General features: G+C 38.4%; 1 protein-coding gene across 3 annotated transcripts in view; it reads right to left on the bottom strand.

Moving 5' to 3' along the window:
• Positions 1 to 2,735: 2,735 nt before the first annotated feature.
• RASSF8 (Ras association domain family member 8) overlaps positions 2,736 to 12,503 on the bottom strand; it is a 136,777-nt gene continuing 127,009 nt past the window's right edge. For all 3 annotated transcript variants that reach the window (XM_027541568.1, XM_027541570.1, XM_027541569.1), the window contains 3 exons: positions 10,215 to 11,104; positions 7,461 to 7,605; positions 2,736 to 6,846 (listed from right to left, as the gene is read on the bottom strand). In XM_027541568.1, the coding sequence (XP_027397369.1) occupies positions 6,725 to 6,846; positions 7,461 to 7,605; positions 10,215 to 11,104 (1,157 nt within the window). In that variant the 3' untranslated portion in view covers positions 2,736 to 6,724. The remainder of the gene's footprint in view (positions 6,847 to 7,460; positions 7,606 to 10,214; positions 11,105 to 12,503) is intronic.

The following is a 12,503-nucleotide window of genomic DNA, read 5'->3' as shown; positions in this document are numbered from 1 at the left end:
AAGCAGACATCACTTTCCCGACAAACGTCTGTTTAGTCAAGGCTATGTATGGTCTTTCCAGTAGCCATGTACGGATGTTAGAGCTGGACCATAAAGAGGGCAGAGCACCAAGGAATTGATGCTTTTGAACTGTGGTGCTGGAGAAGACTCTTGACTGTCCCTTGGACAGCAGAGACCAAACCAGTCAATCCTAAAGGAGATCAACCCTGAATAGTCTGGAAGGACTGATGCGGAAGCTCCAATACTTTGGCCACCTGATGCAAAGAACTGATTGATTGGGAAACACCCTGATGCTGGGAAAGACTGAAGGCAGAAGAGGGAGACAGAGGATGAGATGGTTGGATGGCATCACTGATTCAGTGGACAGGAGTTTGAGCAAACTCCAGGAAATGGTGAAGGGACAGGGAAGGTTGGTGTGCTGCAATCCCTGGGGTTGCCAAGAGCTGGACACGACATGGCGACTACACAACAATAAAATCCCAATTCATTTATTTTTCACCAGCAGTTGCAAGAAACTTGTAAATATTGACTTGGCATAAACAGAGGTGAGTTTGTATTGTCCATCTTCACTTCTTTTCATTCTAGACCAGTCAGACCTTTCCATCATCTTGGGCATGTTCTCATAGCAGATGAATCAAAGTGGTGAATGTAGAACAGAAAGTGAAGTATAAATGTGGGAAAACAGGCCTTCACCATTCCAGAGGAAGAGACTGGGGTGGTTAAATTAGGTGCTGCAAGGAGCTTTCCCCCAAACCTCATCATTGTCACAGGAAAGGCTGCAGGGGATATGTATTGGGAGGGGCTCCCTGAAGGCCCATCTCTCAAATGTATGTTCTCTGTGTCTTTATTCTCTCCCTTCCCTGCCTCCTGTCCCCAGCTTTTCCCTTCAGCAAACAGAACAGAGTACCTGGACTACTCATCATTGAGACCCACAATACCATTTCCACCCTTTCATTTAAGGATGCAAACCGCTGTCAAACACCTGGGGTTTCTTGGATTCCTTTTTCCCTCCTCCACCATTTAAACATCATATCCTTTGCTACTACTTCAGATGTTCATCATCTGTTTGTTTCTCTTCTCTTGATGCATAGTAGGTGCTCAATAAAACTTGTTACTGACTACACCCTAACAGCCTTCTTAGTTCAGTATCCCGGACACCTGCAGAGCTCGTAAATGGTCCTTCTTGCCAAGAGTCTTGACCCTTCTGGCAGTTCTCCATGATGCCAGTCAGAAAGATCTCTCGAATATGCTAATCCGATCACTTCATTTCCATGCTTAAGACTCCTTTGTGGCCCTAAGGATAAAGTCTAAACTTCCAGGGCAACCCAGGCCCTTCAGGATGGATTCCTATCTCCTCTCTTAGCCTTTCCAGCCTTTTCATCATTCTGTGTGGGCGGCCCTCTCCAGTTTACATCATCCCCTCTGGAGCTTGCCAACAACCTGGGTTGGGGTGAAGCCCTCCTTTAGTGATGGTCATTAGACTATAAACCTCCTTGAGGTGCAAAACAGATCATATTAACTTCAGTCCAGTGTCTGGCCAACAGCAGAGGCTCTCTGAATGTCTGTAGAAAGCATGCATGTGCCCAGCACGTGCATGTCTGTTTTATTGAACTCTGCTGGTCTTTCCTTAGGGAGGCAGCACAAACATGTGGAGTGGACACCAGGTAAGGAAGACAGGACGGAAATTAAAATTCTAAAAGCCCTCCAAACTAAGACATAGAATAATTTACACTTTGAATTACTACTCCTCATTTCTCTTTGCTTTTATAACATACTATTATTCATATGTATAGTTTCATGATCAAGATCTAACTTCTACTTATAAAAAATATAAAGATCATTTATATACTTCCATATTACTTCCTAGGTGGCCCTAGTAGGAATCTGCCTGCCAATGCAGGAGATGCAACAGATGCAGGTTGAATCCCTGGGTCAGGAAGATCTCCTGGAGGAGGAAATGGCAACGCACTCCAGTATTCTTGCCTGGAGAATCCCATGGACAGAGGAGCCCTACAGTCCATGGGGCCACAAAGAGTTGAACACGACCGAGCACACATACACAGATGTTACTTTCACATTAATAATCGATTAGGGACTTTCCTGGCAGTCCAGTGGTTAAGGCTCTTTGCTAAACCAGGAGTCGGACGAGACAGCACACGCATGCAGAGATCAGACACGACTGAGTATCAGGATGCACGGGTAACCTAAGATCCCCCATGTCAAGCAGCGCAGTCAAAAAAATAAGGTGGTTAAAGTGTAGAGGCTGGTTACTGTATAACTGATTACGCAGTTTTATCACGGGATACAGGAAAGTACCTCAGTATCTGGAAGGACTAAATTCAAGGGCCCTGTGAACTACTTATGAGTTACGTAAAGTTCCGGGATGGTGGAACACACCTCCTACTGTGCCCATCATGCCACGTGGGAAGTCCTGAATTGTTCTTTCTCTTCCTTTCACTGGTGGTTTTAAAGAGATTTGGGAATACAGAGCTACAGTAATACATAATTTTTCTTTTACTTTTGAAATAAAAGCGAGGCATATTAGTTTAATTCAGTTTCACTTAGATGAAGCAGCTGTCTTGGCAGCAAGAGGTAATGCCTTACCTATAATAATTAACATTACTTTTAGAAAAATGTAACTCTATGTCACTGCTAGGCAGACCTTTTCTCTTGGGCATTTTTTTTTTAAAGGAAATAAAATTATATTTTAAAATATTAAAGAAACAAGCCAGCAATTGTAATGCCCCAGTGAATCCTGAAAATTTATTATTTGGGAGAATATCAGATATTGATCCTTTGTTTTACAGCTCATGATAATTATCAGAAAATATACATTTTGAAATGACAGTCAAAAGAAAAGAAATAATTACATATAATACAGATTACAGGTATTTTACTTGTACATAAGCAAAGCAGTACTAAAAGCATACTTATGGGTTCATAGTAGGTGAACATGGCAATTTTCTGTTTAAAGCTGCAGCAACTCAAATCCTCTTCGGGTCAATAAAGAAAGACAGATTGAGAAATACATTTAGGGCTTATCACTGCGTCTGGCTGTAAACCTATTTTTTTAACCTTTCCCCTCCCCCCATATATATATGTATATACTTTATTGCCTTTATATTTCTGCTGGTTTAATATAATTAGTATACTAAATAGTTATCTGCATTTATTTGGTTTCTAAAAATATATAAAATGCATTGGAATAGAGCTCCTGCAGCTTTCAAGCAGTCACTGTCCTGGCATCGAAAGCTTATTCTGGAAACGTAAAGCAGCAATACTGAATCAATAGTGATTGTTTTGTCTTCTCCATACAGCTGATGGCCTTCAACCCAAACTGAAAAACACTGCAGCAAACAGCATAAACATGCAACTTAAAAAAAAACTGACATAATATAAAAGTAAGACTTAACGAGCTAAATTTTAATATCATATGGACTAATAAAGACAACTTTAGGTAGAAGAGGGATGCGAGCACAGCACTGTTATTTACATATAAATTAAGGCCCAATTTTTCCAAGGCAATGTACACAGGGAACCGTCCATCTGCTCATGCCCTTTGCACACCTGAAGTCAAGAGTTTTTTTTTCCTTTTCCATGTTACTTCCTCAATCTGTTATTATAGTTCTAACTTGGAAAGGTGTTCACAGAAGTGGATTTAAATGACGTTTCTTTTCTTGAAAGGCCACTTTGCTCTTATTCACAAAGAAAATATTCTTTTAGTGCAGGTACAACACGTATTTATGTTCTGGAAGCGAGTGCTTTTTTGTTCTTCTTACACATTGTTAATATTCACATTTCACACTGTAAGTTCTGTGTTTTTACTATCTTAGTCTTGTTTTAGCTCTCATCTACAGTTAATCTGAACTACAGAAATTGATGACTAGCTCAGTGATGGCTGAGGGAATTAATTAATTGGGTAACTCCTATTAACACCAACTGAAATCTCACATATAAATTCCCCATGCATCAGGGAAAAAAAAAAAAGCTAACCAAAATATTTCATCAGAAAAAAAAAGGACTGAGGCAACCCACTACAGATCATTCTCTGAGGATGACAAACACTCCAAAGGGTCAAATATACTAATAGTATTTTAAATTATCCCTTGGTAAGGAAAAAAATCTTCTAATGTACTTAATACCTGTAGAAAATCACAATAAAACAACTTTCAGTGTAATAATAATTTAAAAAACTTATAATCTAATTTAGTATTCAGAAACTGAATATTCCCCCAGATGCAAAATTTTCTATTTAGCATTTTTGCATACCAGTGCCCACTTCCCCTCTCTGAAATATATCCAAAGATGTGGTACCTAATCTAACTCATTATATTTACAATAGATAAAAATGATCAGAAATAGACTAAGATATTTTTAAGATGTTCTAGGGAGATGAGTTTTCTTTCCTCTATTTTAAAAAAAGGCTTAGAAAAGATTTCTTAGAGATGTACTTCCAGAAGTTATATAACTGATTAAAAAGTACAGTTGCTCATTGTATTAATCAAATTCACATTTATATAATCTTCTTATCTAGGAAATAGTATTTCTATCTGTAATTAGGTCTGTGAAGATTATTTGGCAGCTTGAAAATTCAGATGAACTGTCAGGATCCGGCCAGCCTTTCTTTAAAGTTATTAGGTTAATGCTGATAATAATTGACAACAATTGAGTTGGATCCTGACTTTGTGTTTTTCATGGTATGCCCAGGCATCTTTGCAATGAAAAATTGCAAAGTCTAATATGTCTTCAGTTTAACGTTTTGATTTAAATAGAATGTAATCAATTTATAAAAATTGTTTTTCTTTGTGAATAAGATCTCAATTCTCTGAACAACAATAACAAAATGACCCAGTATAGAATGGAACCTTTTAAAAATAAGGCATATATCGGGCATACATAAACCATTATTATCAGAAAATCTACAAATTATTTTGATTTTTTAATTCTAATTTTTAAATATATATAGATATGAAATAACTATTACAAACTGAGAGCAAATGTGTATAGGTTGTGGTTATTAGGTAAGAATCATTGATTTATCAAGTTTTTTTGAAAAACAGTATAATGGCAAGGTCAACTTGATAATTCTAAGAACCCAAAGAAAATATCTTTAGTTGAGGTCTGCCATTTAGCTGGACTAGAAAAGGCAACTATGCATTATTACTTTCAGTTCAGAAGCTTCTATATATTGTCATAGCCATTCTTAAAAATTTTCACTGGAAACCTAAATATAGCAGCATTCTTAGCATTCATTAAACCAAAAATAAGTCAAATATGTTTAAAACATCCAAAGTTGCCCTCATGCATAGCGTATAACTTACATCTTTTTATTGTTACCATGGCATTAATATACTAACCCACTGTTATTCTGTTGCATGTCAATAATACAGACAATATGTTTTCCTCAGAATTAAAAACTATTTTAAATTTTAGAATAAAGTCTAAATTATATTGTACCAAATTCTGATCAGAGGGAATGTAAAAATGGCTAGGTATCTGACCACATCCATCCAGATAATCTGGTGCATCTCAGTTAGGTCAGTACTCATGGGAAGGGTGTTGACTCATTTTTGGTTTTATAAATAAGAAAATATATGCACAAAGGGAGCTTCATGTCCTGTAAAAGTCGAACTGAAAATTAATGAAAACGAACACTGAATTTAACTTTATTTCCTTAGTAAAAAGTACCTAACTCCAATCTACTTTCTGTCTAAATGACTGGAGAAATTGCAACCGTTTATAATGTACACAGTAAATTATGTGCAAGCAATAACTTATCCAGGGTGCTTTCAGCAATAGACCATACATACAAAGTGGGTTATTTTAAAAAATATATCACTTAAAGCAACCTTCCTGAAAATATCCTCAGACATCTCTAACGTGTCTATTATGGCAACTCTGAGGATCCATGAGACTAAAATAAAAGGCAGGGCAGAAACAAAACACCTCATGTTATGGGAAACCCCATGCCTGTTTGGAGAGATATTCAACAAGTATATTTTTATTCAACAGTGTCTGAAGCACTGCAAACATTTTAAACATATATATAAAATTTACTTCATGAAAATATTTCCATTTTTGTATGCGGTCATTCCTATGCTGGAAATACTGTAAAGGAAAGATTAAACTTCAGATTAAAAAGAAAACCTGAATTCTCTCACCTAATTAAGCAGTGGCTAGGATGGGTTCACAATGGCAGAGCATCCTATGATACTTGTGGAGCTGTAAATCAGCAATGCGTGGAGTCTGGCGACATGCACACAAAGTCATTATCACACCGTATATAATGTAATTCAGTCACAGGATAAGTATTAATAAAAAATATTAAAACATCAACATTCACTCATTAATTGATTACATGGAATAAATAAACTAAGTCAGTCACATATTTCTCTTCACTCTTAAGTCACGGTTTTATTTATGTATGCACACTGTATAATACTTTCCTAATGCTCTCAAAATGCTACAAATAAAAATGAAGGCTTGGCATTACAGCTGCTGGACAAAAACGTCAACACTGTGGACGTGTGAAAACACAGTTTCTTTGTTCTTTAGCATCAGTGCACAGGGTATGGCTCCAAGTGGTATGCAACTTAGGACAGAAAAAAGATACGGTGGCTTGTGAAACAGATCCTCTGTTCATCATTGGCACAAAATCAAAGGAGGAATAATCTTCACCGTCCTTGGTACCTTTACTGGATCTGCACCCTGAAGACAGGTAATGTTATACATATATGCCTTCAGGATTAAAACCAGATGAGATAGGATTCTGTAGAATACGCAGGTTACTGGGGAGCTGCCGAGAGGAGCCAGGCCGCTTCAGAGACCCGGACTGGAATGGTGCCTCTAAACAAGAAACAGAGAAAATCGTTTGATGTTTGCACCAGTGACCTGGATATGAGAAATTAGAACTCTCCCTGTTCTCAAGAACCAAGTGATACAGAGTAATGACTGCACCCCCATAGGTTCTAGGTGAGAGGACAGGCTGAGTCTGCTTGACCCTCTCAGTTGATAAAATAGTTTCCAGTCATCTGATGAGTTCATGATCTTTTGAAAACGGTGAGCACTGTGCCTCTCTTTCTGGGTTGCTCATATCATATGCATAGGCAGATTTAGAACTGTCTTTTAAATACCAGCACAAATTAATAACAAAGACTTTTAGGAGAGGAAGAAGGGGCTTTAGGAACAGAGAGAAGTTACCACTCAATTTAATAGACCATGGCTCACACATATTTCAGGAAAAGTTTGCAAGGAAACAGTTTAAAATTAATGATAGGATATCTACCCATCTAAGTAAATAAATAACATAAATATTATTGATTCTTCCCAGAAAAAATTTTCTTTAAGTGACCCAAGAATCAGCTTTGAGTAGTAGGAGAATGTTGCAACCAAATGTAAGCAGTTTATTCAAAGTTAACAGTGAACATCAAGTTTTGAAAAAACAGTTTCTCAAATCTTACCCCTTTCTATGTCTGCATGCAAGGCCTCCACTTCAATGGGTTCCGCTGGCAGAACGGTGACTTTCGTCCCTGTCTGCTGGATAAACTGCTGGAGGTTGACTTGCCGCAGCTCTTTGGTCAACTGCTCCAATTCTTGTTCTTTGTCCTAGACGGAAGTTAAATTTTTTCTAAAATTTGAGGATTCACTATTGGCCAGCTACAGACATCCTGGTCACTGTCTACCTGCTACAGGCTTAAATGTGGGATGCTCACTTTCACAAGAGTGCTTGTAACAAACCCGGTTTATATTGACATACTGGGCCGAGGAGGTCAAGCTCACTCTGAGGCATGGGCCAAAAAATAGGCAAGTAAAAGACAACAGCTTCTTCAGTTTGTGCTTTTAAATGTCATGCCTTCCTCTGCTAGGAGTACACTATGGACCTGATGAAATAAATCTTTGTCTACAGACTTTCATGAATAAAATACTGGATTCCATCTATCCCAGTGTTTACAGCAATCTTGCTAAGCTCTTCATAACTATACTTCCCCATTATCTACTTCATAATAAGTGTTAGTCAATCAGTTGTGTCTGACTCTTTGTAACCCCATGGTGTGTAGCCCATCAGGCTCCTCTGTCCATGGAATTCTCGAGGCAAGAATACTGGAATGGGTTGCCATTTCCTTCTCCAGGGGATCTTCCTGACCCAGGTATTGAACTCAGGTCTCCACACTGCAGGCAGATTCTTTACCGACTGAGCCACAAGGGAAGCCCATCTACTTGATAATATACAGCAAAATTAATAGTCATTTGGTTCATGAGATTTGGGCTCCTTGTTTTTTTTTAAACTGTTTTTAAGTTTTCATGAAATGCTTTACTGAGATTTATGTTAGAGCACAAGGAAAGCAAGATTTCCACTATGGGGTTTTTAAATCCTTGACAAGCAGGTCTGTGAACTGAAGAGCTCTAAAGTAAGAAGAACAAGCTTGGATGGCCAGAAAGCTCCAAAAGCAAGGAGAGGCATTCTGTTATTCAAATGGACTTTCTTCTCTTTCTCTCTTAGGGCACTGTTAAGGAAAAGCAGCAGGGCCTCATCTAAGCTGGGTGAGTCTGAAGAACCAGTAAGGAGGGAAGAGAAAAGAGAAAGGAGTGGTTGTTTTTTGCTACTTTGAGTGTAGGGGGTACTTGGAGATATCTGAGTAATTTGATTCTCAGATACTTTTCACAGGAAGTGGGGTTTACTAATAACAATTTTCATAAATTAGTATGTAATATCAAGGCAATATTATTTCCAAATGTACCCTTAAGTGTCTAAATAAAGGGCTGACAGAGGATGAGAAGGTTGTATGGCATCACAGACTCAATGGATGTGAGTTTGAGCAAACTCCGGGAGATGGTGAAGGACAGGGAAGCCTGGCATGCTGCAGCCCATGGGGTTGCAAAAAAGTCGAACACGACTGAGCAACTGAACAGAACAGTACAATACTGACCAATCATAGGTTAACAACCTTCTATTACTGAGAAATTCCTGATTTTCCAAATTTTGGTGGTAGTTCTACCTCTTACCGTAATGAATTGCAGAGACAGGAAATCCTATCAGTTCCTCCTGAAACCTCAGCTTTCTCTGCTTGTGGAACTGTTCCTCCTCTAAAGCATCTCTTCTCAAACTCCAATGTGCACGGGTGCTATTTGGAGATGCTGTTACTACACACAGTCTGAATTTCTAACCATTGTGCCCTGAAGCCTCACGGTTCACTCTCTGATCCATGATTATAGAGCTTCTAAGCCAGCACTGTCCAAAAACTGAGCCCCTGAACACATGTGCTACTGAGCACTTGAAAAGAGGCCAAATATGACTAAAACAGAAATTTAACTTTATTTAATATTTTTAAACAGCTTTACTGAATATTATTTAACTTCAGTTTAAATGTAAGTAGCCAGGGACTTCCCTGGCACCACAGTGGTTAAGTGTGACTTCTGTCCCTGGTACGCCTCCTGACCAAAACACTAAAAATAAATAAATAAAACAGAAGCAATACTGTAACAAACTCAAAAAGGACTTTAAAAATGGTCCACATCCCCCCCGCCAAAAAATCTTTAAAAAAATGTTAAGTAACCATTTTATAATCAATTGTGTCTCCTCATTTCAGCTGTTAGAAACTGATACCTCTTTGCAACTCCCATAACATTTACCACCACATTGTCTTTCCAAGAATAGGCATCCAAGAAATATAAGCTGAGTGATCGTGGTCTGAGTGTGAAATATAAACGTTCCTGTATGTGCTTTAGAGATGGGAAAAAGTCAGGGAGGAACCTGCCCCTCTGGAGAGGAGAGAAGACGTGGTTAGTAACAAAGGAGAGGCGATTACATATGCAGACAGCTAGCCACACAGCCTTTGTGAACCACTTCTCGGTGATCTCTTTAGCTTTGGTTTCCCTACCGTTAAAAGGAGGAGGTCAGATTCACTACCTCCTCATTAGTGTCCACACCTGCTCTGAGGTTCTCATCTCCTGTCTCCAATTACCTAGTGCTGCCACTTCCACAGTTAAGAAAGCTGCTCTCATGGAAAAGGACCTGTGGCTCCAGCTCTCATCTTTGGTTTAGTCTCCTATCTTAGCATTGTCATAAGTCACAGAAATTCTAAGAAACTTATAAACCAAGGTAGGTTTCTAACTCTAAATGTAAGGGAAAATGAATAATCATTAAAGAAGATGCCAAAAGATATTCTTTTAAACAGATTAAAAAAAAACCATTCTTTTTATAAAAAGGTTCTTACCTGTAATCGTTTGGTGGCTTGGCCAAGAGATCTTTCCACAGCTTTAATACCATTTTCCAGCCTTAGACTCTGCTGGCCTTGAATGTCAATTTCCCCTCTGACCTTCCCGATCTTGCCTTTAACCTCTTCTTCATTTACTTGTGCCTCTTGGACTTCCCGTTGCAATTTTTCTGCTTCAAGACCACTTTCCATAGTCTGAATTTGAGCCAAATAGTCCTTTAACTTGCTTTCACATTCTGTTATTTTCTGTCTTATTTCTTGAAGTTGATCTTTCAGCTGTTTTTCATTTTCCTGTTCAATCTGTAATTCATTTTCCCAAAACTCTTCCTCTTCAATTTCTACATCATTTCTTTTGATCTTTTGCTCCAGGCGGACTATCTCCTCTTCAAGGTTAGAATTATATTTTTGCTCCCAAAATCGTATTTCTATTTCATTTGATTCTAGCTCTTTCTCAATGGATTGGAGCTTCTCCGTCTGCAAACGGATCAGCTTCTTCAACTCATCTGCGGTTGTTTTGCAGTTATTCAGCACCTTTTGCTTAAATTCAGTTTCTTTACCTTTTCCAAAAATGTCCATTAATCCTTTGGCACCTCCTGTAAATGTTAATGATTTCCTTTTAGGCTCTCTCCTTTTGATTGTTTTGTCAATCTGAGGCCTCAGTTTAGCTAAGGGGGGCAAACTCTGCCTGTACAAAGTCCTTTCAGGAACTCGAGCCACACTGTCCGACGTGGGTCGCTCACTGAGAGATGGCCCTGTGCGACGTAAGATCAGCTGTACGTCGCTAGCATACTGCCCCCACTTGTTTAAGGATATGATAGGGTTTTCATGAGGTGCTAGGTGCCTTTCAGTATCCCTCCACTTTTCTATAAGCGTGTACCTTCCAGTTCGACCTAGATAAAAAAGACAAAAATAAATTTTCAAGATGAGATATGTAATAGCTAAAATAATGTCTCCAAACAGAGGACCTATTGGATAATTGTGTTTTCTCAGTAAGTATCACATTCCAGTCTATGATGCCTTTAAAAACTTCACTCGAAGATACTGAACTCCTTAAGATATGTAACACATAAAATATGGGATGTGAATTGCATATACCCTTCAGACTTGCTTTAGAAAATCATCTTTATACTTTAAACCTCAATGAGAATCTTAACCTATCTTCCTGTCTGACTGCCCCGACCTCGTTTGGGGCAAGACCTCCTGTTGAAACTAAGGAGATCACTAGAGAGTTCTGCTGGAAGCCAGGACCTGGTTCCAGGAACCAGGAAGGACTTCAGAACTCGAGCAAATGTCTACTTGGTGAATCCCGCTAATTTCCCTGCACGTCAGGACTTGGGAAGCTTGGGGCCCCTGTTTCTCCTCCTGAAGGGAGACATGGAGCCAATGGAGCACCTGCTACTCAGCTAACAGGCATTGGACAGGCCTTTCCTCTGCCCTCACCTTCCTGTACACCTGTGGCAAATAAAAAAAAAAATCACCTCAATGAAAACAACCCTTCAAAACAATTTCATATAAAAAGTGGGACCTGAAGAGAAGTCCTGTTCACTTTTGATAAATAATAACTTCAAAGAGTCTTTAAAAAAAAATTAACAAGGCAGAATGATACTATTAAAGAACAAAAATAGAATAAAATAATATTTATACTAAAATATACTGAATATAACAGTAATTATGGAAGATAAACATTCAGAAGACTTTCTGTCACTAGTTTGAATACACTTCCTAAATATTTCCATTTAAGATGTGTGGGTCAGATGGATATTAATTTGTGAAAAATGTCCATTAGACATCTGAAACTAATGTTATATATCAATGAAAGTGAAAGTTGCACAGTCATGTCTGACTCTTTACAAGCCCATCAACTGTAGCCTGCCAGGCTCCTCTGTCCATGGAATTCTCCAGGCCAGACTACTGGAGTGGGTAGCCATTCCTTTCTCCAGGGGAATGTTCCCAACCCAGGGATCGAACTCAGGTCTCCCTGAGCCACCGGGGAAGCCCCTATATATTAATGATATCTCAATTTTAAAAAGTATCCATTAATAGTTAATATTATTACCAGAAAACCTCACCCTGCCATCTAGCAATTATAATACTGGCATATACAGCTACAGATTTATTTTTTGTGTTTTCTTTTTTAATTTCATGAACTTCTGGACCAGTAGCAGTATTTCCTCAACTACTGGTCCAATAAATGGAAATCTGGATATGTCACATATGAACATCCACATATGCAATTCAAAAGCTGAAAAATGACATTGCTCTAAGTATATGTGTATGATCTTCTTTAAG

Source organism: Bos indicus x Bos taurus, chromosome 5 (assembly GCF_003369695.1).
Source record: "Bos indicus x Bos taurus breed Angus x Brahman F1 hybrid chromosome 5, Bos_hybrid_MaternalHap_v2.0, whole genome shotgun sequence".
Lineage (NCBI taxonomy): Eukaryota > Metazoa > Chordata > Mammalia > Artiodactyla > Bovidae > Bos > Bos indicus x Bos taurus.
Note: the sequence above shows the minus strand (reverse complement) of the source record. Positions and strands in the feature narration are given on the sequence as shown.